Below are 27,983 nucleotides of genomic sequence, written 5' to 3'. Positions count from 1 at the left end.
ACCAGGGTTCATGAAATTGGTACTCCACCTCACAACCCACACGATAGAAGAATAATTGCATACAGTGGTATGGCTCACCACAATTGGTCTAACAGAAAGCTCGGTGAGGTGTGGGTACTTAGTTCATCTTGCGATGAATGTACCTCTGACTACCCTATTGGGATATAATCGTGAGCTTATGGAATTAATTGTAATGTAATTGTAATGTATATTAATTGTAATTGTAATGTATATATACCTGAGGAGCTCGGTGGCGCAGCGGTTAACGCGCTCGGTCTGCGATTGTTGAAGTAAAGCAACTTTCGCAAAGGCCGGTCGTTGGATGGCTGATCACAAAAAAAAAGTTTTCATCTCGAGCTCCTCCGTGCTTCGGAAGGCACGTTAAGCCGTTGGTCCCGGCTGCATTAGCCGTCGTTAATAACCATCAATCCGCACCGGGCCCGCGTGATGGTTTAAGGCCCGATCTCCCTACCCATCCATAGGGAATGCCCGTGCCCCAGCAGTGGGGACGTTAATGGGCTGATGATGATGTATACATACCCACATTGATTTAAAAGATGTGTTGCTGTTGCAGTTTCTTGTCATTTCTTCACCTCAGCCATAACACGTTGCGTTAAAATGATCTTCAACAAGTTTATCCATGATAATTACGTTGAATAAATGATTCTGATTCTGAAAATTGCACAAAAATAAGTTGAAGGTACTTTTAGCTTTTATATTATTTACAACATGATTTAAAAGACATCCGTGAAGGTGTCCGATAGATGTCCCGGATGATCAAGAAGGCTGGCTTGTGACATAAACAGGCGTTTATAGTGATGCATATATAATTGATATCAGAAGGTTTCCAGGATTTACGATTTGCCTGGTTAATGGGCAATAGCCTCGCCCCCTATTACATGGGACTTAAACATAGTTGATGTGTGGGTGTATTATAATATAATATAGATATATTATACATCCGATCTGCCTACCTGTAAATGTTCGGCAGCGAGTGGGCGAAACGAATATCACTTTTACTAAATCAATAAAAAAGAAAATAAAAACAACTTAAAATCAACGATCGTTCTCAGAGAGTTAAAATTAAAGAGAAAAACAAAAGACAATCACACCATAAAGATTTTTTTTGTTTTGGTTTTCCCCGAAAGGTAAGGCAAAGGGAACTATGCCCATACAGCCATGTCTTACGTATTTTTTTTCTTGATGATTAATGAAACGATGAAAGGTGATGATGATGAAACCTAAGCTCCCACCCTCTGAGTAGACTCCTACTCCGAACCCCAAACAAATTAACTCAAAAGTCCGCATAAACTTTGGAGTTATGAAACGGCTTCCTGGCACGAAGCGAAAATAGGCAGATACACTTTGCTCATTGAATACTCCGATATAATAACACTCGCGAATGTTTTCCGACTAACTTAATGCGATCATTAACCACAAAACACCACTTCGTATTAATTATTTAGATTACTCAATGAAGAAAGCGGCCGTTCACGTTTCCCGCCAAAAAGCCTCACACCATAAAGAAGAAATTCTTATAAACTAAGGAGATTTTATATCATTTGTAAAAAGAATAAAATCCATATAAAAATGTTCGTGCGTCGTTTACCGTTTCAGGGATGTAGGTGTGATCCAATGTTATTACAGTAACAATTGTTTCAAATTATTAATTTGATATTTTATATGCGATAAAACACCAGTCAGCCAGCTAGCAGCCATCCTATTAACTAATTAAAAACTAACATTATCAATTTAGCTTACCGAACATCATATTACTATTTAATATGTCTGCGCTAACGTTCATTAACATTTGAAATAAATACACAAAATATAGGTATTATCAATATAAGGGCGACAACACATCAGAAAAATTTAATGAACAACATATATGTTCACGACTTTATCCGAACGGGGTAGTCAGAGGTACATCCATCGCAATATGAACTAATTACCCACACCTCACCGATCTTTCTGTTAGACCAACAGAGGGGATAAAATGGCTACATCTAAGAAAGCAATATTGCAATTTGACATTTGCGCATATAAAAGTAAGTGCGCAATGCAAACAACTGTCAAATAGCAATATTGCTTTCTTGGATGAATTGCTTCGATGTGGCCATTTTAACCCCCCAGGTCTCAATGAAACGAAATCACATATGAAGTAATTTTGTACAACTTATTGCTTCTCACAAACTTAAACTCTTATTATTGTTATTTCTTTTACAAAACACCCTTTTGTGTATTTATTAAATTCATTATTAAAACAGGAAACTATTAACTGTGCATCCATTTTGGATGCTAAGAAGGAAATGTCCTTGTCTATGGCAATACTTTTTTATAACAATAAATAAATATCATTTTCATATTGCGTTCTTGATTTGAATATTTTCAATGGAATTATAGTCACAATAACGAACGGATAAGGTGGATTTTAGTACTTGTTAAATTGAAAAAATCTGATGACGTCATTGGAATAATTTGGCGCCGAATTTGCCTGGAATTTTTCAAATTCTATTCCAAAATTGAAAATTCTGATAGCGCGTTCGATGCTATTGTTATCCTTAAACTGCGGCGCCTCAATTTGGTTGTGTACTAGGTTCAAGATGAAATTCTGATTACTAAATAAAGACAGATCCAAAACTGACAAAATCATTTTCTTATTTTCTATTCAACTTATTTATGAATTTTAATCAAGAAATACGTAGGTAATAATAAGTCCGACATTTTATCACGTTGTTTCGACGTCACAGTGTGCTTTTTCATACAATTTCATTAGTAATTTTGTGTTTTGACGTTTAGTAAAAAGTAATTGATTTGACTAGTTGGAATCTAGCCTATTAGGTGCGGTGCGACGCCGCAATGCATAGTTGTGTTGCCGCCCTAAATACCTCCACAGAACACAAATGGACGAGGGGTGATAGGGAGGCCCTAGTGTCGCGATAATCAGTTAATTGCATGAATAATTGATAGCATTGCCTACACCAGCCTACTGACGTACCTAGTAACTATGTAAGTAGGTATCTATAGTTTAATTTGGCTACGTTTATGGCGTAACAGTTTTAAGTTAGGTAACTTAAATTGATTTTAAAAAAATGTGTTTGCGTGGTTTTATAAATATGCATAAGCATACTTTATGTAAAAAAACATAACATACATACATAAACTCTCGTCTGTTTCCCACCGGGATAAGCAAGAGACTATGAAATTCCAATTGCTTCGGTTCTGACATACTTCTCTTGCTTCCTTCACATTCATCAACCTTTTCATACACGCACGCCGGTTCAGAATAGATCTTACTCAAACTTTTTTAAGGACATCTCCAATTTGGTCAATGTACATCCTTCTAGGTCTTCCTCTGGCAGCCCTATCACCAACCTTTGCTTTATATACTGCTTTCGTAATCCTATTATCCTTCATCCGCTCTGTGTCCAAACCAATTTAAAAAAAATGTTTCAGTATGTCAAAAAGCTTATAAGGTTAATGATTACTTAAATTGTAAAAAAGTTCTTCTAGTAATTAAAAACCTTGTAATGTATACCTTTCATTAAAACCTTACCTTTTTATTTAAAAATAAAAACATATTGCTGTTGCAGTTTCTTGCCTTTTTTCTCCTCAGCCTTAACACTGCGCAATGTCGTAAGTACCTAACTGTATTCAAAAATGATAAATTTACCTTCAACAAGTTTATTCATGATAATTACGTTAAAAACCTTATTATGATCGGTAATTTAAAAAAAAATACGCTTACGCATAATACTGCTATCAACTTAGTTACTAATCACTTTACTACAACACAGCGCCGCAATATCGACTGGAGTACTTGCAATAACATTAAACACTATGAATATTGTACGCCACTCAATTTGAACGCGTGCTAATCAAAACAATTATAACGGTATTAAGAGTTACATCAATTCTCTTTGTACACCTTCTTGCATTCAATTCTGTAGTTGAATATTCATATTAACTCCTCAAGGAGGACATCTGAGCCCTCCCTCCCTCTCTCTGCCTCCTAACCAATTAATAGAGGCACGGTTCGTTAGAGAGGACCAACTTAGTTTCAGTTGACCCCTTCTAGTTAATGGAATTTGCATTAGGAAAATCTTTGATTTTTGCGAATTGGATTTTGAAATTGTTTTAAGAGTGGATTGTAATATTACAGATTCGATTTTGAGAATTACATTACATTAATGCTAGTGTAGTAATGCTCAAAAGTGTAACAAACATTCATTACATTACAAACGAATGCCCACCGGTGAAGGAGCACTTTAAAAGTGTGTGTTTCACAGTTTCGGTAATTGATTTCAGGGGGATTAAAAAGGCCACATCAAGCATAGATGAATATCTAAAAGAGCAATAATGCTATTTGACATTTGTTTGCATTGCGCACTTACTTTTATATGTGCAAGTGTCAAATTGCAATATTGCTTTATTAGATGAGTTGCTTCGATGTAGCCTTACCCCCCAGGTCTATCTACATTTTCATATGTAATGTACCTATCTATAGTATCTATATAATCAGACGTAAGACATTCTATTATTTACCTAAAGAAAATAGAGAAAAATAGAGAAAATAGTGAGAATAGAGATCACTCTATTTTCACAAAGGAAATAAACTTGTTTATCGCAGTTAGGTACGTAGATTTCCTTGACGTGACTTATTGTAGGTTCGCTTCATGTGGTATTAACTACTTGGCCGGAAAATCGCAGATCCCACTACAATTCCCCCATCACATGATTCCACTTCTCTTTAAGAAAGTAAGATCTGTGCTTCGGAAGGCACGTTAAGCCGTTGGTCCCGGTTACTTACTGATGCATGTTAGTAGTCGTTACATGAGCCATGTCAGGGGCCTTTGGCGGTTCAATAGTAACCCTGACACCAGGGTTGATGGGGTTGGTAATCCACCTCACAACCCACACGATAGAAGATTACAAACTGAACTAATAAAACGTCAAACAAAATAAAAATTAAGTATAATACCCTACGTACTTAAAAAAGTCACGATTACTTAAAAAATACTGAATTTTTAAATCATTAAATTTGAAATGCTAAACATATCAAAACAAGACTCAAAACTCTAGCGAAACAAGGTAGGAGATTGAATAAATTTCTTAAGGCACCACCTACCCTGTCTAGTCTAACACTATCAACAGAGACATGAAATATTAACATGGTCGCGCTCGCTAACGGGATACAACATTCAAAACTACATCATCACAGCATAGGTAACATATAACAGTAGGCACATTACATAAACCTATTTAAAAAATATGTTTACCGGTACCGGACTTGCACCAAGTTATTAATTTATCTTAAGTGCAGTTTTCACTAACACAGTTGACCATTTAATAAACAGCGATACGGCTCACCATCTGTCACGTTGGTCCAACAGATATCTCGGTGAGGTGTGGGTACTTTGTTCATCTTGCGATGGATGCAGTACTGACTTGCGATTGGGATAAAGTCGTGATCTTATGTAATGTTAAAAATTGCATAAAAATAAGCTGAATGTACTTTTTGTCTCTTTTTCCGGCCAAGTTTTGTCCGGCCAAGTAGTTAATGCCATCTGCGGCAAATCTCAATAAGTCACGTCAAAAAAAAACTTTTTATTTGTCCCTTCTCTGATAATTGTCTCTCTGATGCGTTTATATTATTTTGTGTTATTATAGATTAGACTCGTATGCTTTTTCACATTAAGCGTGCGTATGATGCAGGAAGTGAACCCACTGTTCTTTTTAGCTATGCTAACGAGATACAAAATTCAAAACTACATCGTCGTGTATCAGGACCAGGGTGGCAGGGGTGTATAGAGTAGACAATGAAATAGCGAGCGAGGTGTCGCGTTCTCTCGCATTCTCTCAGTGAATACTTGATGTAGCGTCACTGAGTAGGCGTGGGTTAAGAGCGGAGGCGGAAGCGGAGAATTATTAAGCGAAAAATAGTATTTAGCAGTCTTCTATCGGAAGTGAGAGTTCGTTTCTCACTCCTAAAGTGGTTTTTTGAACAGCAATTAACTTCTCCTTCTTTGCGCAGTTCATTCTTTACCAAAAGAACGAAAAAAGAAGAAGAAATAGCTTCAGAACAATAAGGTTGCCTATTTATACTGTTACTTGTTTTATAAATGTATGTATGTTCTGTCTGTGTGCAGTAATGCATATTAGATTTGATTTGAAGATATTTATTTATTTTATATTTGAAGACTTGTAAATAATATAAGGACGTGTATTGGAAACCAAATTAGAAATTTCTTTAGAAAAGGTTCAGTGCGATCTACTCTGAAACGGCGTGCGTGTATGAAACGATTGTTGTAAATGATTGTTGTTGACTGCAGTAGTTTTAGGCGGATGAGACGTTCGTTATGTAAAAAATGACGATTCAATGTGTAACTATGTTACCTATTGGAAAATACATATATTTTTAATTGGCTTGATGAGTGTGGAGTAAATAACAGAAGTGTGTCGGGATCGAAACAAATGGAATTCCATAGTCTCTGCTTACCCCAGCGGAAGATAGGCGTGCGTTTGCGTATGTACTTGTCATCATCATCATCATCAGCCCATTAACGTCCCCACTGCTGGGGCACGAGCCTTCCCTATGGATGGATAAGGAGATCGGGCCTTAAACCATCAAGCGGGCCCAGTGCGGATTGATGGTTATTAACGACTGCTAATGCAGCCGGGACCAACGGTTTAACGTGCCTTCCGAAGCACGGAGGAGCTCGAGATGAAAACTTTTTTTTTGTGGTCACCCATCCTATGACCGGCCTTTGCGAAAGTTGCTTTACTTCAACAATCGCAGGCCGAGCGCGTTAACCGCTGCGCCACCGAGCTCCTCCAATGTGCTTGTATATGATGGCAATGTTTTTTTTTACATTTCCACCCGCTATCTCTTATGGCTCGCGCCCCGAATTCCCCCGGGCACTCGTTCAATGGAATCAAAGGATTTGCGTTCATTACGCCGGTAATAATTGATGACCGCGAGAGTGGAGGACTGTCCGCAACACTTCGGCTTTTAACTGACGAACCAAACTACTGACTAGCTGGCTTATAGTTTGTTCGTGTACGGGAATTTTTCGCGTGGTTCCTGTTAAATTGTAGGGTGGGGAAAATGTGGGAACATTTTTTTTTGTATATACTTATATTCCACTCTTATTTACACTCTTGAGCCGTGGTAGTCCAGTTGGTAGAACGCTTGCTTCACACTTTGAGGTCGCAGGTTCGTATCCAGCACAGGCCTTAACCAATGATTGTCGAATTTGTTTTTCGAATTCATGTTTGGAACATAAATGATCACGTGCTCAGCGGTGAAAGAAAAACATCGCGAGGAAACCCATTTAGGACGGACCCCCTCCGCCCCGCAGCAATATGAGCTTGGAGCGAGTCTGATTTCCCCCTTCAGACACAATAAAGTGACACCCGCCACTTTAGTCTATGTAATCCGTAAGTCGTTAAGGAGTAAGAGACCGCGCGCGAACTGCCTGTCTCACTCACACGCACGCGGTAGGGCACACGTCGGATTTCTTCACAATGTTTTTTTCACCGCTGAGCATATGATAATCGTTAAAGAAAACAATCTTCTCTCGGTTTTTCGACATTGCCTAGAATGCCCAATTGTTATATATTTTTGTTACAATATACGTACATTTAAGATCTTTTGTACCACTCTAGAGCGAATACATTTTTTTTTTAATTAAGATGGGTTTGCTGTTGACTTCTTTCTTCCACAAGGAGAAGAGATCGACATTGGAACGAGCGTACCCAGATTTTATTTCATTTATATATGTTTTTTATTTATCAATCCAGTAAGGAATGGGATCGAAATAAGATATTTTATTTAGATCTGCAAGTCTGCGCGCGTCAGCTTTGATGTGCGGACGCAGCTGTTCCCAACTAACCGTGACTTGGGGATCACTTAGGGCTTACTTCGTTTGTAAGTATGAAAGTTTTACAATAATATTGTGGGCGGTGATTTGATTACTGGTACTTTCGGTCTTCCCTCGTGTGGCTTGTGACATGAATGGCCAACCTCACCAACTATGATGTCAAGGTCATTATTGAGTTACGCATTTGTCCAGTCAAGTAGTTAATGCCATCTGTGGCGAACCTAGTCTTCTTGGGTTGTGAGGTGGATTGCCAACCCCATCAACACTGGTAAGGGGTTACTATTGAGCCACCAAAGGCCCCTGATATGGCTCATGTAACGACTACTTACTTCCTTAAGTAAGCTACACTATTATTACTACTATCATTATAGGCACTACTACTGTTACTATTTACTTAAGTAAATAATAACGTGGACCGGATTTTTAACGCGCTTTCCGAAGCACGGGCCACTCCTATATTTTATCAAATCCATCTTAATACTCACCAAGAGTGACGGCAAGTTGTCTTCCAGATAATTGTATTTCTATTCACCCTGATGGAGATAATAGGCGTGTTGTCTGTCTGTGTGATTTCACTAATAAATTATTAGCAAATTATTACCATGTTTTGATGAACAATAAGCGCCGCGCAGACGCGCCGACGCGGGAAATGACTGTGAGATCAAATATTTCAATCAGACGAAAGAACGTGGGCGTCCAATTTCAAAATTCGAACTTTAAACTATTAAAAAAATAAAAACTACAGTCCGCGCGCTTCCTTCACGATTCAAGTCTAAACCATATGTTTTCCTATGTATGTTCGAGGGGGGTGAGGTAAACCTAGCTCACACGCTAGTAGGGAGCGGAGAGTTGCCGTTCTATACGTAGTATTATTTATTCCTTATTCTATGGTCGTGAACAAATGTTATATTGTTTTGTCGTAATAAGATAGCAGACGTCGCGCGTTGATGTCTTTTGTTTGAGTGTAATTGGTTTAGCGTGTGGTTGTATTTCATTTTGTTTGTGTTCATAGCTAAAATAGTTATAATTAAAATCTTCTATCGTGTGGGTTGAGGTGAATTACCAACCTCATCAACCCTGGTGTCAGGGTTACTATTCAGCCGCTAAAGGCCCCATAATTCAATTGACATAACAACATAACATAAGCTCACGACTATGTCCCAATTGGGGTAGGCACAGTTACATCTATCGCAAGATGGGCGAATTTTTTTTTTTCTAAAATTCGTTGGACGCAAATTCGTGTTGAAATGCACTAAACGACATTAATGGGGTAACAATGATTGAATACCAAACCGTGTAAATCTAATTTATTATAACGCTATGAATATTATACACTAATAGTCCTCTCTTGTTCGCAGTACGGGCGCGTTCCGCTCGTCACCGGGCGGCGCCGATTCTGCGCCTGCGCCGCCGCCGCCGCTGTTCCTGCCGCCGCACCTGTCTCACCTCTCGCAGCACCTCAACCATCTCTCACAGCCTTTCTTCCCGCTCAAAGGTATTATGGGAACTGAGATTTCACAGTACAATAAAAAACATGTACAAAAAAAATTAGATCGATGAACCTACTTTCTCTACTGAACTGTGTGAGTAAAGAAAAAGGATGGAATGCATTGAACTACTTATCGAAACTGAGATTGTTGATTAATACCACCCTAAACCATGTTCGAGGGGGTGAGGTAAACCTAGCTCAGACTCTGGTGGGGGGCGGAGAGTTGCCGTTCTATACGTAGTATTATTCCTTATTCTGTGACCATAGTTGCGCCGACCGTGGTTGTGCTACCAGCAAAATTTGTGCAGCTGTTTAAATTGGCTTTAGCCAAGGAGTAAGAGGGATCACGCAGACTTTCTGTCTCGCTCGCTTGCGTTAGCAAACGGTATGAATGAGATTTTTGTGAAGAGTGTCCGGAGTGTGTTGTTACTTCATTCTCTGTTTTTTTTATTATAGTACACATTGATTATACAGGGTGTTAGTGACATCGAACAACATGTTGAGGGATGATTCAGCTCATTATTATGAGTTAATATCAAGTGGAATTTTCCGCCACAAAATACATATTTTTTTTTTAGTTTTTTTTTAATTATTTTCAGTTATACTTTTGCAACGGAAAATTTCACTTGATATCAACTCAGAATTATAGCCTGAATCATCCCTAAGTTTTCGTTACGATGTCACTAACACCCTGTATAATATGTTCCCATAATCAACTGTCTTCTCTTTCCCCCTCCCCAGGTTGGGGCGCACCATGCCCGTGTTGTCCTAAAGAAGAAGCTCGGTCCTCCAGCGTGGCGGAACTCCGACGCAAGGCGCACGAACACTCAGCAGCCCTACTACACTCGCTCGCCAGCTTCCAGTCCCGGGCTCTATTGCCACTGCCCTTACACCTCCCCCCACTACCGCTACAGCTGCAGCAGCAGCTCTTACCAGAACAGCCTACGCACCCCGCACACGCCCACAACGCGCCCCCTGCGCATGACCCGCCGAAACATCTTGACTGAAGGGTGGAATTGTCAAGATATTTAGGAAAAACGTTTATTCAGCATTCCGATAGGTACTAACAACTTAACCCTAAGGACACGTAGTGTGATGGTTTCTATTGCAGATGTTGAGCGAGCCTTTGAAGTATAAAACTGCACTAATTAATTTAATTCTGTTCAGCCGTTTATTAATTAATTAATCATCATCAGCCGTATGACGCCCACTGCTGGGCATAGGCCTCCCCCAAGGATCTCCACGACGATCGGTCCTGCGCTGCCCGCATCCAGCGGCTTCCCGCGACCTTCACCAGATCGTCGGTCCACCTTGTAGCGGGCCTACCCACTGAGCGTCGTCCGACACGTGGTCGCCACTCCAGAACCTTTCCGCCCCATCGGCCATCGGTTCTCCTCGCTATGTGTCCTGCCCACTGCCACTTCAGCTTTGCAATTCTCCGAGCTATGTCGGTGACTTTAGTTCTCCTGCGGATCTCCTGCGGAGGCTCGGTGTCGCTCAGCGGGCAATGGAGAGAGCTATGCTCGGTATTTCCCTGCTCGATCGAATCAGAATTAATTAATAATATCTATTAATTAATAATTTTCAATCCCGCACACTTACCACTGTCCATATACCTCCCCCCCCCACTGCCCTTACAGCAGCATTTGTAATCGCAACAATCGCCTGCGCATCATCATATTACACACAGCGCCTCCACAGCATGACCTGCCTAAACATCTTGACTGAAGGATACTTAGAATACTCCGTGCGTAACCCCTTTAGCTACACAGTTATTTACTGTGCTCCAATGCCTGAAGTGCGAGGATCTTTCCCATTAACATTGGCTATATAAGCCAATATGCGAGTGCATGAACGTGGGAGTTGAAGCTGTCGCCGTAGCCGAAACCGGCTGGATCACATCATCAAATGTGTTCCGTACCCCTTCCGGTTGATTGAAGGGAGGAAGGGGTAAGGAACACATTTCACCACACTGCTCCACTGCGGGTTGGCGGATGTATCTTTGCGGCTAATAGCCGGGACCAACGGCTTAATGTGAAGCATACCCTCCGGAGTACGGAATCATCTTACTTTTTCATCATCATCATCACGTATCTAAAACTTGGATGCTGTCTAAATGTCAAAATATCTGCATTAATCCCTTGGGAAAATGACGAATACACAGTGAATGAAAGTTAAATTTGATGATTAACATTGATTTTAAATTAAGAAGTAAACGTACCTAAGATTAAATTTGATTTGTGATTTGGTTGTCATAAAAGATTTAAGTATTTGTTGAGTTAATTTGAAGGTCAATTTGATTATAAAGTATTTCAGGGAGATGCTTTCAAAAACGGGATAAAATGTATTCTATTTAAGTAATTCATTAAGTAAGCAGAACATACTTTATTTATATACCAAGTTATTAACACAATAAATTATTTTACTTTGAAAGTTCTATATTAACGTGATAATCGAGAATTCAATGTATCTTGATTAAATGTAGGTATTATATGATTATCCGAATGTTTATTTTGATTATGAATGTTTTACAAATAAACTATATTTGTGTTTTGCAATTTGCAAAAGATGTATACCTACTTAAGTTCGTGAATTCATGTGCCATAAATAAACACTTGTGCCAATGCTTTGTGCCATAAAATGCGCTTTAGTTTAGTAGTTTACTTCCTATAGAATTAAGTTATTATTATGTTAAGTAATTTAATTATTAGCCTGGCAAAAAAGAATAGATGGGTTTTCATTTTCAACTCTGGCAACATTTTGTGGTATAATTTATAAAAAAAAAATACAACTGTAGGCTGGAAAACATTCAAACATTTTATAGAGACAAATAATATGCCCCTACGTTACATTCTTATTTTGATCGTTTGTAAGTTTATTTTACTTTGTACCTACTGAAAATACCTAATCTCCTCAAAAATATCCGTTAGGTGTTTACGCACTACATTCATCCGAGTCCGTCAAATGACGGATCCGAAATGGTCGTACAACTTTGTATATCTGTCATCCCATATATCTATCATCCGTAGTTTAAGATGTTTACTCCAACCTTCATCGACTCCGTTCCCACTTGAGGCGACCTAAAAGCCTTCTATGAACTTCTTTGAACGCAGCTCACAATCGGTATTCTTCGACGGCTTTAGTACGCTATTACGTCATTAATTTTGTATTATTATGTTGGCAGTATTATATGCTCGAATCCAGTGAGTAAAGTCCTCAAGTTGAGACGTAAATAACATACACATAAACATAAACAGCCTATATACGTCCCACTGCTGGGCACAGGCCTCCCCTCAATCAACCGGAGGGGGTATGGAGCATACTCCACCACGCTGCTCCAATGCGGGTTGGTGGAGGTGTTTTTACGGCTAATAGCCGGGACCAACGGCTTAACGTAAATGTCAACTTAAAATACTGCTGAGGCCAAAACGAGTGAGGAAGAGTCAAGTGAATCTTAGAATAAAGGTGTAGATTTCCATAATCCGTCATTCTCGGATTCGGGTCGGATGTATGCGAAGTCGGCCTTATGTATTCTTTTTTGTCTATTCTTTTTTGTCAATCTGTTGTATGTAACTATTCTAACAATTTATAATTTGTAAATACTTTACCGCCGCAGTATTCGACCAAACTGTTGTGAATATTTCTTTTCTCGTAAGCAATAAATGTAAATAACATAATGTTTAACGTTCATAGATTGATGTTTGTAAGTCGTGCGTAGTTTTGTAAATAGCACAGTTAAAGATAAAATAATACCAGCACGATAAGTGACAATTATACTAATAAAATCATAAGTGATACTTAAATTTTTATTCTGTAAGTTTTATCGGAAAAAAGTAGTAACGAAACAAAGTTATACTTAAGTCGTTTTTATTTAATAAGCAGATTGTGTCTTCTTTCCTTTGAAAATTGTTTTCGACTCTTGTTTCGTAATGATTTCCATTTTTTCCGGGATTTAAACTCGATGCACACACAAGCGATTCCGGGAGCGGGTATTTTTGTGTTTTTTGACGAATCGCTTACACTCAGAATATACTTATAATCCTCGCTTTTATTCCCAGTACATACTGGCGTCCGAAGGACGTAATATACGATCCTGATGACCCGATTAATCTAGCCATAGAGCCATTCAGCTCGTGACAACAAACACTTCAGGATACCGATACCGACTTCGATGACGTGGTCGACGTTTTTCCTCTTTCAGCGCTTATCGCTATCGGCTCACTAGGGGCCGATTTTCTCAAATATAATCGCCCCATCTGGGCACCATCATTCCTGTTGTCTTAAATTTTCTATCGGGTGATCAAAACTCCCCATTTGTCCGGCCAAGTAATTAATGCCGTCTGAGACCTAAGTCATGTCAAAAAAACAAAAAAAAAACGCTCCCAGAACGCTCTGTCTGCCTCGATCTTTACCAATTGTAAGCAGTATTCGTAATGTATAGCGTTCCTTGTCCCGCGCCTAGTTTGTATATAGGTGAGAAAGAGAGAGGTATACCACTGCAGTATGCACGTAGCAGGGAATTGCGGCGCGGCGACATAGTATACAAGTAATATGTATTAGATAACGTGTTAGTTGTTTTAAATATTACCAAATATAACATTATGTACAAGTATGCATGGTTTTTATTGCAACCCTAACTCCTAACCTGGCTTAGTTTAATTATTATGAAATAATATCAGCGATAAAAACATATCTACATAGAGCCGATGTTAGTAACATCGTAAAGAAAACTTTTGACGGATGATTGTGCCAATGTTTCTGAGTTGCTATCAAGTGAAATTTGCCATCGCAAAGGTATAGAAATTAGCATAATTTAAAAAACCCAAAAAAGATCGTGAATTTTGCGACGGAAAATTCCACTTGATATCAACTTAGAATCAAGGTCTCAATCATCCCCCTCAGTATTCGTTACGATGTCACTAACACCTGTATATATTTCGAATATAAAATTCGAATATAAAATGAGTTAATGCATATATCCTAGGCCTATAATGGTGCTGATTCCTGTAGACACCATCTAATTTTATTTTAAGTTTTATCTGTCATTTTCTTATCCGTCGAAAAGGAATCGACAGGCATAGCATTTATGGAAGACCCTGTACAACCCGATAGAATTCATAATTAAAGCACATAAGTCATTCAGTTGGCAGCACACTTTAAACGGGTTGCTAACCAGCGACATGTCTTTTTAATACGCCCGGGTTATTCATACATTCTAAAATTAACATCTGACAATCCATCCCTTGACTTTTCGGCGGATAAGAAATTGACACTTAAAAGTAATAAAAAAAGTATACCTCAAAAAAATAAAACAGAAACAGAAAAAGGTAAAGAAAAGTTAAGGATGTAAATTAAATAAAATACATATTGGTTTAAAATAATTTATTGACAAACTATTTACAGTGCCTAAAAGACTAAATATTACAGAAAAAGTTCCTTATATAATTACAATTTTGGCTTACATTCTGAAAAAACGTTCAGCCGAATTGAGAACCTCCTCCTTTTTTGTAGTCGGTTAAAACAACAAATAACATTTTCGAACGTTTTTCTATACTGAATAGTTATTAACTAGTCAAAAAATCTGTTACCTACCTGTTATTGAATTGTTTTAAAACTATAAGATCAGCGCGTAGCATGCTGCCCGCATCTAGAGCCAAGATTGTTGGCAACGCGATAAATATGACCAACTCTACTGTATATGTGAGCAGCATGCTACGGTGTGGTTCTATGTAAGAATGAAATGAACAATAATACTACGTAAATAAGGGATACGAGCTTAGCGTGTCATCTCCCTCTTGGTTTTTGTATTTGGGGACCATTCGGTGGTAATCTTGGCTCATTCACCCGGCATCTTACTTACAAGTATTCTCATTAATATTAATAAATAAACATTACGTCTTACAAAACATTACCCAGCGCGATACATCATAACTTGGATCACAACTCTTTCACTTAATCATTCGATGACAAACAGTACTTAAGAAGAACCGTAAATAACTCCCAAGATGTATTTATGTGTAAAGTTATCTTTGTTTCATGCTACGGCTTCATTAAGTGAGTGCTTTCATTAAGGATACGCGTTCAGATTACTAACGGCCTCCGTGGTCCAGTGGTTGAACGTTGAATCTCGGTCCCCACCATATCACAAAAATCACTTTGTGATCCCTAGTTTGGTTAGGACATTACAGGCTGATCATCTGATTGTCCGAAAGTAAGATGATCCGTGATTTGGAAGGCACGTTAAGCCGTTGGTCCCGGTTACTACTTACTGATGTAAGTATGTAGTCGTTACATGAGCCTCAGTAATAACCCTGACACCAGGGTTGTTGAGGTTGGTATTTCCCCTCACAACCCACACGATAAGAAGACTAAATAAAATAGGTTTTTGTAGACAAAGACATGAATCTTTATCACTAATTTAAGGGCCACGCTCTTGTCGGTGTAGCATTCTCCATTTTTGTCTATCAAAGGCCAATTCCTTCACTTCTATATCCTCTTAAGACCGAGATTTTCAGACACAATAGTTAAACAATGGGGTTTGGATTTATAAAGAACATTCGGTATTAGGAGGATATAAGACACGACGTCCACCTTCTCTTTAATCCGTTCCATGTAAGCTCTTCTTGGTCTATGATGATTTTAATAAATTCGTTGTCTTAAGTGTCCAATCATCCTGACTCTTCTGTCTTTAATAACTCTCAATATTTCTCACTATTGTTTATTCTGAGACTGGTTTGTAAATAGTTAAAATAAAAATGCGTTACTTTGCGGAAGTCTAAGTCAAGTCGGGTGACTATTATCGCTATAACATGTCTTTGGTGCGCACATTCCTGCGCACGGCGTTGTTGAAACCTTCCCTGTACTGGTAGAACACACTGCTCGATGATATCACATCTGGCACCGCGTCTGTGAAACAAACAAGCGTAAAAAACATTTGCCCCTGATCCTGATGTGCCCGGGAATTTTCCCATTTTGGGAATGTACTCAGGAATAAAAAGTCGCAAAAGTTATGTATAAAGAGCTTTAGTAAAATAAATAAACAGTTTTTTAACAACAGGAACATTCCCACTTTGTCGCCACTGTCATCGAAACTGATCATTTTTCAAACTCGTCATGTCCCAGATTCGTCATGATCGACGCTCGTCATCGTGCCAATAGCATCTTGAGGATGATAGCGGAAGGGTAGACTGCTCCTATTGTTGTGGGAGACATGTCCCCAGTCATAAAATATTATTTAAATTTTTGACGTAGCTTGTATGGGTTTCATCATCACTTATTTAAGAGCCACGCTCTTGTCGGTGCAGCATTCTCTATGATACTTTTTTAGAAAACTAACTAACGAAAAACATTTTCATTTTTCTACTAAAGTTATTTACGAATTTTGATTAAGAAAAACATAATAAGTCCGAAATTTTATCGCGTTTTCATATCACATTGTGTTGTCAGTGTGCTTTTTCACAGGTTAGTAAAAAGTAACTGAATTGACTAGTTGGAAACTAGCCTATTGGGAATATAGCCGTGAGCTTATGCTATGTTAATATACAACCTAACATTAATTACCTCCCCTCCCAGTAATATAACAGAATAGAAACGATAACAGCGGAGCAATTAACTGTACAAACACGAGGCGGGGCTCAGACCGCGCCATTATATTATATCGCGCTAGACAATGTTCCTCTCACCGCACCTACTTAATTACAACGTGTTTGACTACAGCTCGTTACTGTATATTGTATACTTGTTAGTGACATCGCAACGAACACTGAGGGGGATGATTTAGACCACGCACAAGTACATGCACAAGTGCATGCACATTCTGCACAAGTACATACAAGTAGACAGGGTGTTAGTGACATCGTAACTAATACTGGGGGGGATGATTCAGACCATGATTCTAAGTTGATATCAAGTGGGTTGCCTGTCGGAAAGTTCATGAAAATTTTAAATTATTTTCCATTCCAAAATTTTGCGACGGAAAATTTCCCCCAGTTTTAGTTACGATGTCACTAACACCCAATCTACTTGTATGTACTTGTGCAGGAATTAAGTGACATCGTAACAAATACTGAGGGAGATGATTCTGAGTTAATAGCTCAATATTCTGAATTAATATCAAGTGGAATTTTCCATCACAAAAGTTAGAACGGAAAATAAATAAAAACACTAAAATTTTCATGAATTTTCAGAAAGATAATTCCACTTGATATCTACTCAGAATCAAGGTGTGAATCATCCCCCTCAGTATTTATTACGATATCACTAACACCCTGTATAGATGTTAGCCCTGTTTGGAGAACGCGTAACTTCCATCGTAGTGTCACGGGTTGGAATCCCACTGGGCTCTAAAACACTAAATTCGACTTCACGAGTTTAAATTCATATTTGGATCATAGAAAACTGACATCACTTTAAAAAAAAAACCAATTCTTGGATATTTTTGCGGTAACACTAACGATACTGACTTCCGGTGCAAACAATTTCGGAAGTCGGTTTAGGCTCGTGTTGGATTCGAACCTGCGATCTCAGTGAGAATCAGCGTTCTTCCAACTGTTCTACCACGGCTACAAACAAAACAGCAAAAAGCTAAACAAAATATAAATATGTATACTTTCATTTCATATTTTTTATAATTTTACGATTGGTCTACATAATGTATTAGCGTTATCTTGGCGTAGCGCCGTAGCTAGCTACGAGAGTCGTAGCAACGTAGTCGTGGAATAAATTAGATTCCTCAACAACAAAGTAATGCAATGTTAATAATAATGAGAATTTCTCAAATTCATATACGGTATATTATACTATTTTGATTAGTTCCGATGCACGGATCATCTTACTTTCGGATAATCATGGAATCTACCTTAACGGCCTAAGCGAACTGGGGATCACAAAGTGTTTTATGTGACATGTCTCCACCGGGATTCGAACCCGCTACCTTCGGCGTTACATATAACAGACCCGGATTTAAACATAACTAACAAAGTTACAATTCTATAATTAAAATTAAACCAATGTAAACTCCAATCAATCTGAGATAAAACAGTTTGTCTTGTCTGTGGCGTAACAATGGTGGGGGGAGGCGGTGGGGTTTGATATTCCACTCAATCCCATTACAAATCGCGTTGAGATTATTTAACAGTCACCTTAAGCAGAATTGTGAGCCTTGGGCCTAGTTGGGTAAGGCTGTGTGTATAATATTACGTCGGTATATAAATAAATAAACATTTTAAGCACGAGTTTTAAGACAGCAAATCTATCTATTAATAAAATTATTATGAACTCTAAGTCATCAACATCATCTCACTAGCATTATCCCATTTTTCACAGGGTCCGCTAATCTAACTTGAAGATTTGACAGGTCCGGTTTTTTACAGAATCGACTGCCTGTCTGACCTTCCAATTCGCGAAGGGAAAACTAGCCCAACACAGGTTAGGTGACATACCTCAGAAAATGCATTTGAATTTGAATGTGGGTTTCCTCACGATGTTTCTTTCACCGCTGAGCACGTGATAATCAATTATGATCCAAACATGAATTCGAAAAAAAATAAAATTTTAAAAACTCCCGACCAAAAACAAGTACTCAATTATTATGAAAAAAGGTTTAAAATGCTAAACCTTATAAAAAACAAAAAAATAACTTATCCCACATATGCTTGCAAGCAAACTGAGTTTGTAACATTCCTATCACACTTAACAAACGATCCGATGACCTTGAAGACCTGAATCGTTTTCCACCAAACATAGCTAAGAAAACTCTCGACTGATACACCTTTCAAACATAAAAACCCCAATAAAATCGGATCATCCGTTTGGGAGCTACGATGCCACAGACACACATACACATTTACAGACACGTCAAACTTATAACACCCCGTCGTTTTTGCGTCGGGAGTTAAAAACGAATTCGACAATCATTGAAATCTATTTAAATATAATGATTGATTATATAATCATCATCATGGATAATTAATATCACCTGGTTTCCACGATTTGTGCCCGGGTAATGGCAATAGGATCGCTTCTTACATGGGACTAAACGTAGCTGGCGAGGAATAGGATTACTACACACCTCTGCCTACCCCTTCGGGAAATAGGCGTGATGTTATGTTATATTGTTAAAAAAGATGAATATAATTTACTTAGCCTAGAATTTTGGATAGCAATTTTATTTTTGTTCCTTGTATTGTATGTATGTCTTTCACAGTTATCCACTAAGAAAAGCTTCATAAGAAAAGACGCGACAATGTATACCAATCCTTATGTTCTGAAAATGTAATTCAGCGTAGTATTAAAATATCTCAAATCCGCGACGCAATTACGTGCGATTAATTTCTCGCGGACGCGGATGCAGAAGCGGGTGCGGGCGCGGGTGCGGGCGCAGGTGCGGGCGCGGGTGCGGGCGCGGTTGCGGGCGCGGGTGCGCTCAGTAGGGTTACCACTTCACAAATATCTTATAGGTATACCCACATCTTATATTAAGGTATAAACATTATGTATGTACGTAAAAATGTATCTCTCCTTCCGAGAAACTGTGAAAGGCATACTTACAATACAAGAAATAAAAATAAAATTGCTATTCAAAATTCTAGATTAAGTAAATTAAATTTATCTTTTTTTGGGGTTATGTATACGTTTTTACAATAAAATACCAGATGATATTTTAAATTTGCGGAAAATAAACTTAAAGCTCATGTGAAGCTTACTTTATGTAAAAAACTACGTAAATGATAAAAATGTCTGGTATTGAATGTGTTTCTCTAGTTATTAAATAACTTGTAATGTATACCCTCATTGGTTCTTAAAAGATGTGATGCTGTTGCAGTTTCTTGTCATTTCTTCTCTTCAGCCATAACACCTTGCGAAATGACGTAAATTCAAAAATGTTACATTGACCTTCAACAAATTTATCCATGATAATTACGTTGAACAAAATTTCTGATTTATAGTGAAAACAACGCAAGAGCCTTTTATGAAAAGCACATCCGAATGTGAAAACTAACAGTGTTCGTATCAACAGTGGCTGCAAGTTTGCCTTGATTACTTGTGGCTCTGCCCACCCCATTAGGGATTACGGACGTGAGTTTATGTATGTATGTACATCCGAATGTTATTTTCCCAACAGGCGCTTTGTTAACAAAACCTCACCAAATTCCATCTTTTTGTTACCAAAAATCTGTAGTCTCAATTTGTACCCAGATTTAAATTAAGGAGGGACATTTTATAATCTTAATCTTGAAACTCAGAGCATACAAACAGTAAAAATGAAAGAACAATGTCAACGCTTTATTCCATCATCTTTATACAGGGTGTTAGTGACATCGTAACGAATAATGAGGGGGATGATTCAGACCATAATTCTGAGTTGATATCAAGTGGAATTTTCCGTCGCAAAATTCATGTTTTTTTTTAGTATTTTTAAATTATTTTCAATTCTATACTTTTGCGATAAAAAATTCCACTTGATATTAACTCAGAATAATCAGCTGAATCATCCGCCTCAGTCTTCGTTACGATGTCACTTACAACCCGTACAAGTACATACTGTAGCCATACAAGTAGGTATGGGTGTTAGTGACACCGTAACGAATACTGATGGGGATGATTCAGACCATGATTCTGAGTTGATATCAAGTGGAATTTTCAGTCGGAAAATTCATGAAAATTTTTGTTTTTTTTAAGTTATTTTCTGTTCCATACTTTTGCGACGGAAAATTCCACTTGATATCATCTCAGAATCATGGTCTTAATCATCCCTCAAAGTTTTCGTTACGATGTCACTAACACCCTGTATAAGAATGTAACTGTGGTTAAGAGTTATGGTTCACTGGCTTGCGGCGATACGGGTCACCTATCACGTTGGTCTGACAGAAAGCTGGGTGAGGTGTTGGTACTTAGTTCATCTTGCGATGGATGTAGATACTACCCCAATGACGGACTTTCCAGGCTACGTTCCCCAATAAAAATATAGATGGCGCAGTTCAATTAATTAATTACCTATTTTCTCATTACTCGGGTAAGTCATTATTCAAAAATATATTCTAATAGCAGAGGCATATAAAAAGAAATGTTGCTTAGAACCATGTTGCTACCTGTATTGCTTCTCTTTATTTTGAACAGAATAATAATGAGTGGAAGATGTTGTGCTTGGGTGTAATAACAAGGGTCATCATTTATACCAAAAACAATGATCTAAGATGCATATGTCTGTTCCATGAAATTAAATGATTAAACGAAAGAAAATCTGCACAGCGCCACCTGTATGCTTTTTGCGGAACGTTGCCTGGAAACTCCCTCATTGAAAAATTTCAAGGATTTTTGAATAAAATCACTTCAGTATGTGATTTTTCAAAAAAGGCGCTTGCGTGGTTTTTATAATAAGGCGGAGATATGAAACAATTCTGTCCCTGTTTGTTTTTTTTTCTCAATTGCAGCGTTTGCCCAAATGGGATTTTTGGCAAAGTTCCGTGTTTATTTTTACAAATCTAAGTTTACTTTATTGCATACACACAAGATACAAAAACTCAATAGTCAATATTTACTACCAAAAATTTAAAAAAAAAACTATTTTTTTGTAATAATTTGACATGGTTTTCATTATCTTAAGAAACGATCAATTTAGCAAGCAGTACTTTTTGAAATTACAATCGATTCCGAAAAAAGTGCGCGTATTTCTACCGTACATCTATTTTTTTCTCTGGTAACCCTGGCTCGGCAATCGGTTGGTTCCGGCGATTACATTTGTGAGGAGCAGGTGTGCGGCCGCCGGCGCAATGAATATTAACAACCCTTCCGGCGTAATTGAAAATAATATGCCGCCGTAACTCGACACTGTATTAGCGTTATGCGATCATTGCAAGATTGCTGATTATATAATATGCCTTATTGAGAACATTGGCTCTGTTGTTGATTTTAGGGCAGAAGTAAATATTATTACAATAGGAGAATTTTTATACATACAAAAAAACTACATAATCAATACAATACAAATACACATTATTGCACCAAAATAAAAATAAATAATTACAAAAACACTCTTAACTAAGTACATGGCAAATGGCGGCTTATCGCTTAAAGCGATTTCTTCCAGACAACCATAAGGTGAGGAAAAATGTAAAAATTGAAAGGTTGCGGGTACAAACTATAAATACAACTTACCAATAACTACATGCAAATAAATATATAACATACATACAAATATACAGGGTGGCCCAGAAGTTCAGGTTCAAAATGAAAAAAATAGATAGAGGGGCTCATTAGCTACCAGAAACACCCCCATGTATGTTCAGCAATTATTTACGGTTTAGGAGATATGACCCATTTTGTACTTTTTTCTAGATTTTCTACCTTACTTCAGAAATAATCATTTTGTCGCTATCCCTTTCTTATTAATAATTATTTTATTTTACTTCACAGCTATGCCTAAGGCTGTGTACCGCTCAATCAAAGATAAATCAAAGTCAAATCAAAGATAAAAAAAAAGTTATCGGAAGTCAAAGTGAGAATTCGACCAAAATTGTTACAGTTGTTAAAACTTCACCGAAGAATAATAAACACATGAGATTATTTTTTTGATTGAGATGTATATACCTAACCTATATACCACTATGCACTTAAAACATATATTTAAAAAAACATTATTATAATTAGATGGGTAGTACTCGTACAACCATACCATCTATTAGCGCCAATTTCCATGTACCTAGTTAAGAGTCTTTTGCAATTATTTCTTATTTTTATTTTGGTGCTATAAAGTACATTTGTATTTGTACAACAGACGGCCTTATTGCTAAGGTAGCAATCTCTTCCAGGCAAGCTGTAGGTATAGGAAATGAATTTAATAAAAAACGTAGTAGGATAGACAGTGCAGAATAAAAAAAAGTTGATAAATATAACTTTTTTTACCTAAAGTTCGCTGGTTGAATGAAAAAAATCCCGTGAAACCTGGATTGACAAGTACCGTTAGCTTAAATTAATAATTTATGGTTTAGTATCGTAAATAATCGACCTTAAATGAACGATTTTGTAAAGAAAAAAGTTTAATCTGGCAAAAAGTCCACATATATCATAACTGCATGCCGTCAATTGAAAGTAAATAAGGTACCTACCTCGTTACTACAACTTATTAGTCGTCTGTCGACGACAATAAATAATAACATAAACAGCCTATATACGTCCCACTGCTGGGCACAGGCCTCCCCTCAATCAACCGGAGGGGGTAAGGAGCATACTCCACCACGCTGCTCCAATGCGGGTTGGTGGAGGTGTTTTGTACGGCTAATAGCCGGGACCAACGGCTTAACGTGCCCTCCGAAGCACGGAATCATCTTACTTTTTCGGATAATCAGGTGATTCAAGCCTGAAAAGTCCTTACCAAACAAAGGACAGTCTCACAAAGTGATTTCGACAATGTCTCCATCGGGAATCGAACCCAGACCTCCAGATCGTGAGCCTTACGCTCTAACCACTAGACCACGGAGGCTGTTAATAAATAATAAAAGTAATTTTATAAAATATATTATGATATATAATCAAACGCTGGATGATTTCAAGAACCGGCGAGTGGGGGATCTTGAAGCGTAGAAGAAGCAGTATGCATCGAGCATTCTGTTAGAGCAACGTAATAAGTGGAGATTGGTGAGCCGTATCGCCGTCTATAATGGTCTCGACCAACTGTGTTAATGAAAATAATCAATGTATTTGTGAAGATGCTTACCTACTCGTTGTACTTGAGAGAGCGGGACGATGCGGCCGAAGAAGTCTTTGTGAACCTGTAACAAGTAATTTTATTGAATAAAAAACTCAAATAACAAAGTTATAGTAACAATTTCATACTTCTCTTGCTTCCTCCACATTCATCAATCGTTTCATACACGCACGCCGGCTCAGAGTAAATCGTTTTAAACCTTTTCTAAGGACATCTCCAATTTTAGTCAATGTACGTCCTTTTAGGTCATCCTCTACCAACTTTCGCTTTATAAACCGCAGTTAAGATTATAAATAAGGTACAAAGCAGGTTGCTGGCGTCTGAACTAGGGTGAGCCTGTTTCGGATGCTAAGAGTACCTCATCCAAGGCCATTTTTTGCAGCAATTGCAGTTTGCGTTTACGATGGTGCGTTTACGAAACGCGCAAAGCGCTTTAATAGCAGTAAGGTCGCCCCCTATTACATGGGACGTAAAAATAGCTGGCGAGGATTGGGTGTATAAACTATACACTTTTTTATTATTATTTATGTAAACGTATATAAAACACATATTTTATGTCATATGTCTCAGAATGACGAGCTGAATCTTCCCCCTAAGTATTCCTAAAGGTGGCACTAACACTCTGTATACAACAAATACATAAAAAAGTGTAACAAAAACCAGAAAGGTTTGTATGTATACTATTTCTGCCTGTCATTTTGGGGATACAGGCGTGATGCTTCGTGGCTTTGCTTTCTCAATTACACATACATACGTAGTCGGTCCCAAAGTTCTGTCACAGGCACATTATTTTTAAATTTCGAACATGCTTTTAGAAAAATTTTATGGCGTTCCATTTTTGAATGTTTGACAATTATTTTAAAACAAAAAATGATCATTTGCCGTGATTTATTACGATGGAGTGGACCTTGAAAGAAAACCGAATCGCAATTTTAGCGTTGCATCGCTGTGGACACTCGCCGAGTACCATTTTCAAGTTGCTCAAAAATTTGAAAATAACACTTAGGTTTGTGTATCGTACCATAAATAGGTATAATGAAGTCTCAAGTGTTGAGGACAAGAAAAGAACTGGCCGGCCTCGCTCCGCAAGAACACCAGCAGTGATCAAAGCGATAAAGGCGCGCATACGAAGAAATCCTGTCCGAAAACAGAAACTGATGGCTTTGCAGATGGGGGTCAGTAGAAAAACAGTCAAAAAGGTTTTAAACGAAGACCTTAAGTTGCGAGCATACAAGAAAAAGAGTGGACACTTACTTAATGCCCGCCTGAAAGCAATTAGACTCAAAAGATCCCGGTTGTTATTAAAACGGTACGCGAGAAACCGACACCGTGACATACTTTTTACAGACGAAAAAATTTTTGATATTTAAGAAAAGTACAATAAGCAAAACGATAGAGTGTACGCAGAGAACTCTGAAGAAGCAGGAAAAAAAGTTCCGCGGGTTCAACATGGGCATCATCCATCTTCAGTGATGGTCTGGTTAGGTGTCTCTTACTATGGGCCAACGGAGGTTCATTTCTGCGAAAAAGGTGTCAAAACCAGTGCAAAAGTGTACCAAGAGACGGTTTTGAATCGGCTTGTCAAAGATCTGCCCAACACGCTATTTTCAGGACATCATTTCGTGTTCCAGCAGGATTCTGCGCCTGCACACAAAGCCAAAACTACTCAAGCCTGGTTCGACCATCAAAAAATTGACTTTATTAGACACGAAGATTGGCCTTCCTCCAGTCCGGACCTTAATCCTCTGGATTATTAAATTTGGCAGGTCTTAGAGAACAAGGTCTGTGCTAAACCCCACAAAAATTTGGCGAGCCTGAAGTCAGCCATAATTAAAGCCGTCGCTGAAATAGACATGAATATGGTGCGTGCTGCGATAGATGACTGGCCGCGGCGTTTGAGGGAAGTTATTAAAAACAAGGGAGGTCATTTCGAATAATTTTAAGTTATTTTCATTTCTTAATAAATATACTTTAAATTGATATATAAATTTTTATAAACTTATTGGTACTTTTTATTTTATCACTATTTTCATATATGACAGAACTTTGGGACCGACTACGTACATAAACAGCCTATATACGTCCCACTGCTGGGCACAGGCCTCCCCTCAATCAACCGGAACGGGTATGGAGCATACTCCACCACGCTGCTCCAATGCGGGTTGGTGGAGGTGTTTTTACGGCTAATAGCCGGGACCAACGGCTTAACGTGCCCTCCGAAGCACGGAATCATCTTACTTTTTCGGACAATCAGGTGATTCAAGCCTGAAAAGTCCTTACCAAACAAAGGACAGTCTCACAAAGTGATTTCGACAATGTCCCCATCCGGAATCGAACCCGGACCTCCAGATCATGAGCCTAACGATCTAACCACTAGACCTTTCTTTGCTTTCTCAGTTATAATTATACGATATTGTTCTCTTAAGTAGGTTGTAGTGCCATGATAGCACGTGTAAAGTGGTGTCTCGGCACTCGTAATGATGACGTCATAACGAGGTGTCGCCGCGGCCGCTAACGACGTCGCTCTGTGGTAATTGGAGCGCCGGCGCCGCGGGCGGTGCGAGCTTACCTTGGTGTTTTATGTCTTAAGGTTGTAAACCCCAGATGCCTTTCAAAATCCTAACACATACATACATAAACTCTAGAAAAACAATCATTGTAATTTGTACGTGATACATAACTATCATAAACAGCCTATAAACATCCCACTGCTGGGCACAGGTCTCAATCAACCGGAGGGGGTATGGAGCATACTGATCCACTGCGGGTTGGTGGAGGTGTACACATAACTATCTGCTCAAGTAATTCGTGGTAACCTATTATTGGCTCGACGACATAGCTTAAGATTTATTAAATTGTATATCTTTATTTTGTAGCTGTTGTTTACCCAAATAAAATAACATATTTTATTTGGGTAAACAACATAGGGGGGGGTTTACGCATAGACTATATAATATATAGAATTCCATTTACTTCGATCCCGCGACACTTTCCTTGCTTTCTCCACGTTCATCAATCGTTTCACACACGCACGCCGGTTCACAGTAGATCGTACTAAACCTTTTCTAAGAACATCTCCAATTTGGTCAAAATTGAAAACCTATGTTAAATCCAATCAAATCAAAGTGTTTAACTATTATGTTGGGAAACCCAGCCCTTACGTGGCCAGCTTTTACGTAACTAACCATAACATAACGTGACCTCACGACTCCCATTGGACTAGTTAGAGGTACATCCATTGCAAGATGAACTAAGTACCCACACGTCACCAAGCTTTCTGTTAGACAAACGTGACAGGTGGTGAGAGTATCGCCGTCTATAATGGTCGAGTCAACCGTGTTAGTGAAAATTCCATAAACTGCCTATATGGGTCCGACTGCTGGGCACAGGCCTCCCCTCAATCAACGGGAGGGGAAAAAAAATAAAAAAAAAACACGTAAAAAAAAATAATTACACGTACGATGAATTCATTACTCATTGGTGAAAAACCGTCGAGATCGAACTGGCGTTCCCCGTTTGAGAAGCAACACTGGACCACAGAGACTTAAAAGTGTAATATGTTTGTTTTAGGCATAGGTAAGTAGGTAGGCATTTTTCCTATAGTCTGTTCTTACCAATTACGGCTCTGTCCACCCCGTTTGGGATGCAATATAAAAGCTTACCAAACAGTAAGCGGATAATTGCCAAAGTGTGCAATTCTAAATTGCTGCAACAAAGCTACACCGAATGCAATGTAATACCGTAACGGTCCGCTACAATTTACGTAGCCACTCGTAGCAGATGCTACGCACTCCATTTACCCACAACCTATTCTTGTTTTTTTTTTATTTAGGATTCAATATCCACAATTGGTATTGGTTAGTTACGACCGACTTTGTTAAAGGTTAGCGGTGTTTTTACTTTCACA

At 38.3% G+C, this 27,983-nt stretch overlaps 2 protein-coding genes across 2 annotated transcripts in view; one reads left to right on the top strand and one right to left on the bottom strand.

Annotated features, from left to right (window-relative positions):
* The window catches only part of LOC126373734 (dorsal root ganglia homeobox protein), a 103,538-nt gene extending 92,999 nt beyond the window's left edge, over positions 1–10,539 (top strand). The window contains exons 9-10 of the mRNA XM_050019972.1: positions 9,242–9,378; positions 10,114–10,539. Coding sequence (XP_049875929.1) covers positions 9,242–9,378; positions 10,114–10,379 — 403 coding nt within the window. The 3' untranslated portion in view covers positions 10,380–10,539. The remainder of the gene's footprint in view (positions 1–9,241; positions 9,379–10,113) is intronic.
* A 5,613-nt stretch (positions 10,540–16,152) lies between these two features.
* The window catches only part of LOC126373772 (chromosome transmission fidelity protein 18 homolog), a 64,532-nt gene continuing 52,701 nt past the window's right edge, over positions 16,153–27,983 (bottom strand). The window contains exons 16-17 of the mRNA XM_050020053.1: positions 24,086–24,140; positions 16,153–16,278 (exon numbers count right to left, since the gene is read on the bottom strand). Coding sequence (XP_049876010.1) covers positions 16,175–16,278; positions 24,086–24,140 — 159 coding nt within the window. The 3' untranslated portion in view covers positions 16,153–16,174. The remainder of the gene's footprint in view (positions 16,279–24,085; positions 24,141–27,983) is intronic.

Source organism: Pectinophora gossypiella, chromosome 16 (assembly GCF_024362695.1).
Source record: "Pectinophora gossypiella chromosome 16, ilPecGoss1.1, whole genome shotgun sequence".
In the NCBI taxonomy this organism is placed as follows: domain Eukaryota; kingdom Metazoa; phylum Arthropoda; class Insecta; order Lepidoptera; family Gelechiidae; genus Pectinophora; species Pectinophora gossypiella.
This window is presented reverse-complemented; position numbering and strand designations above follow the sequence as displayed.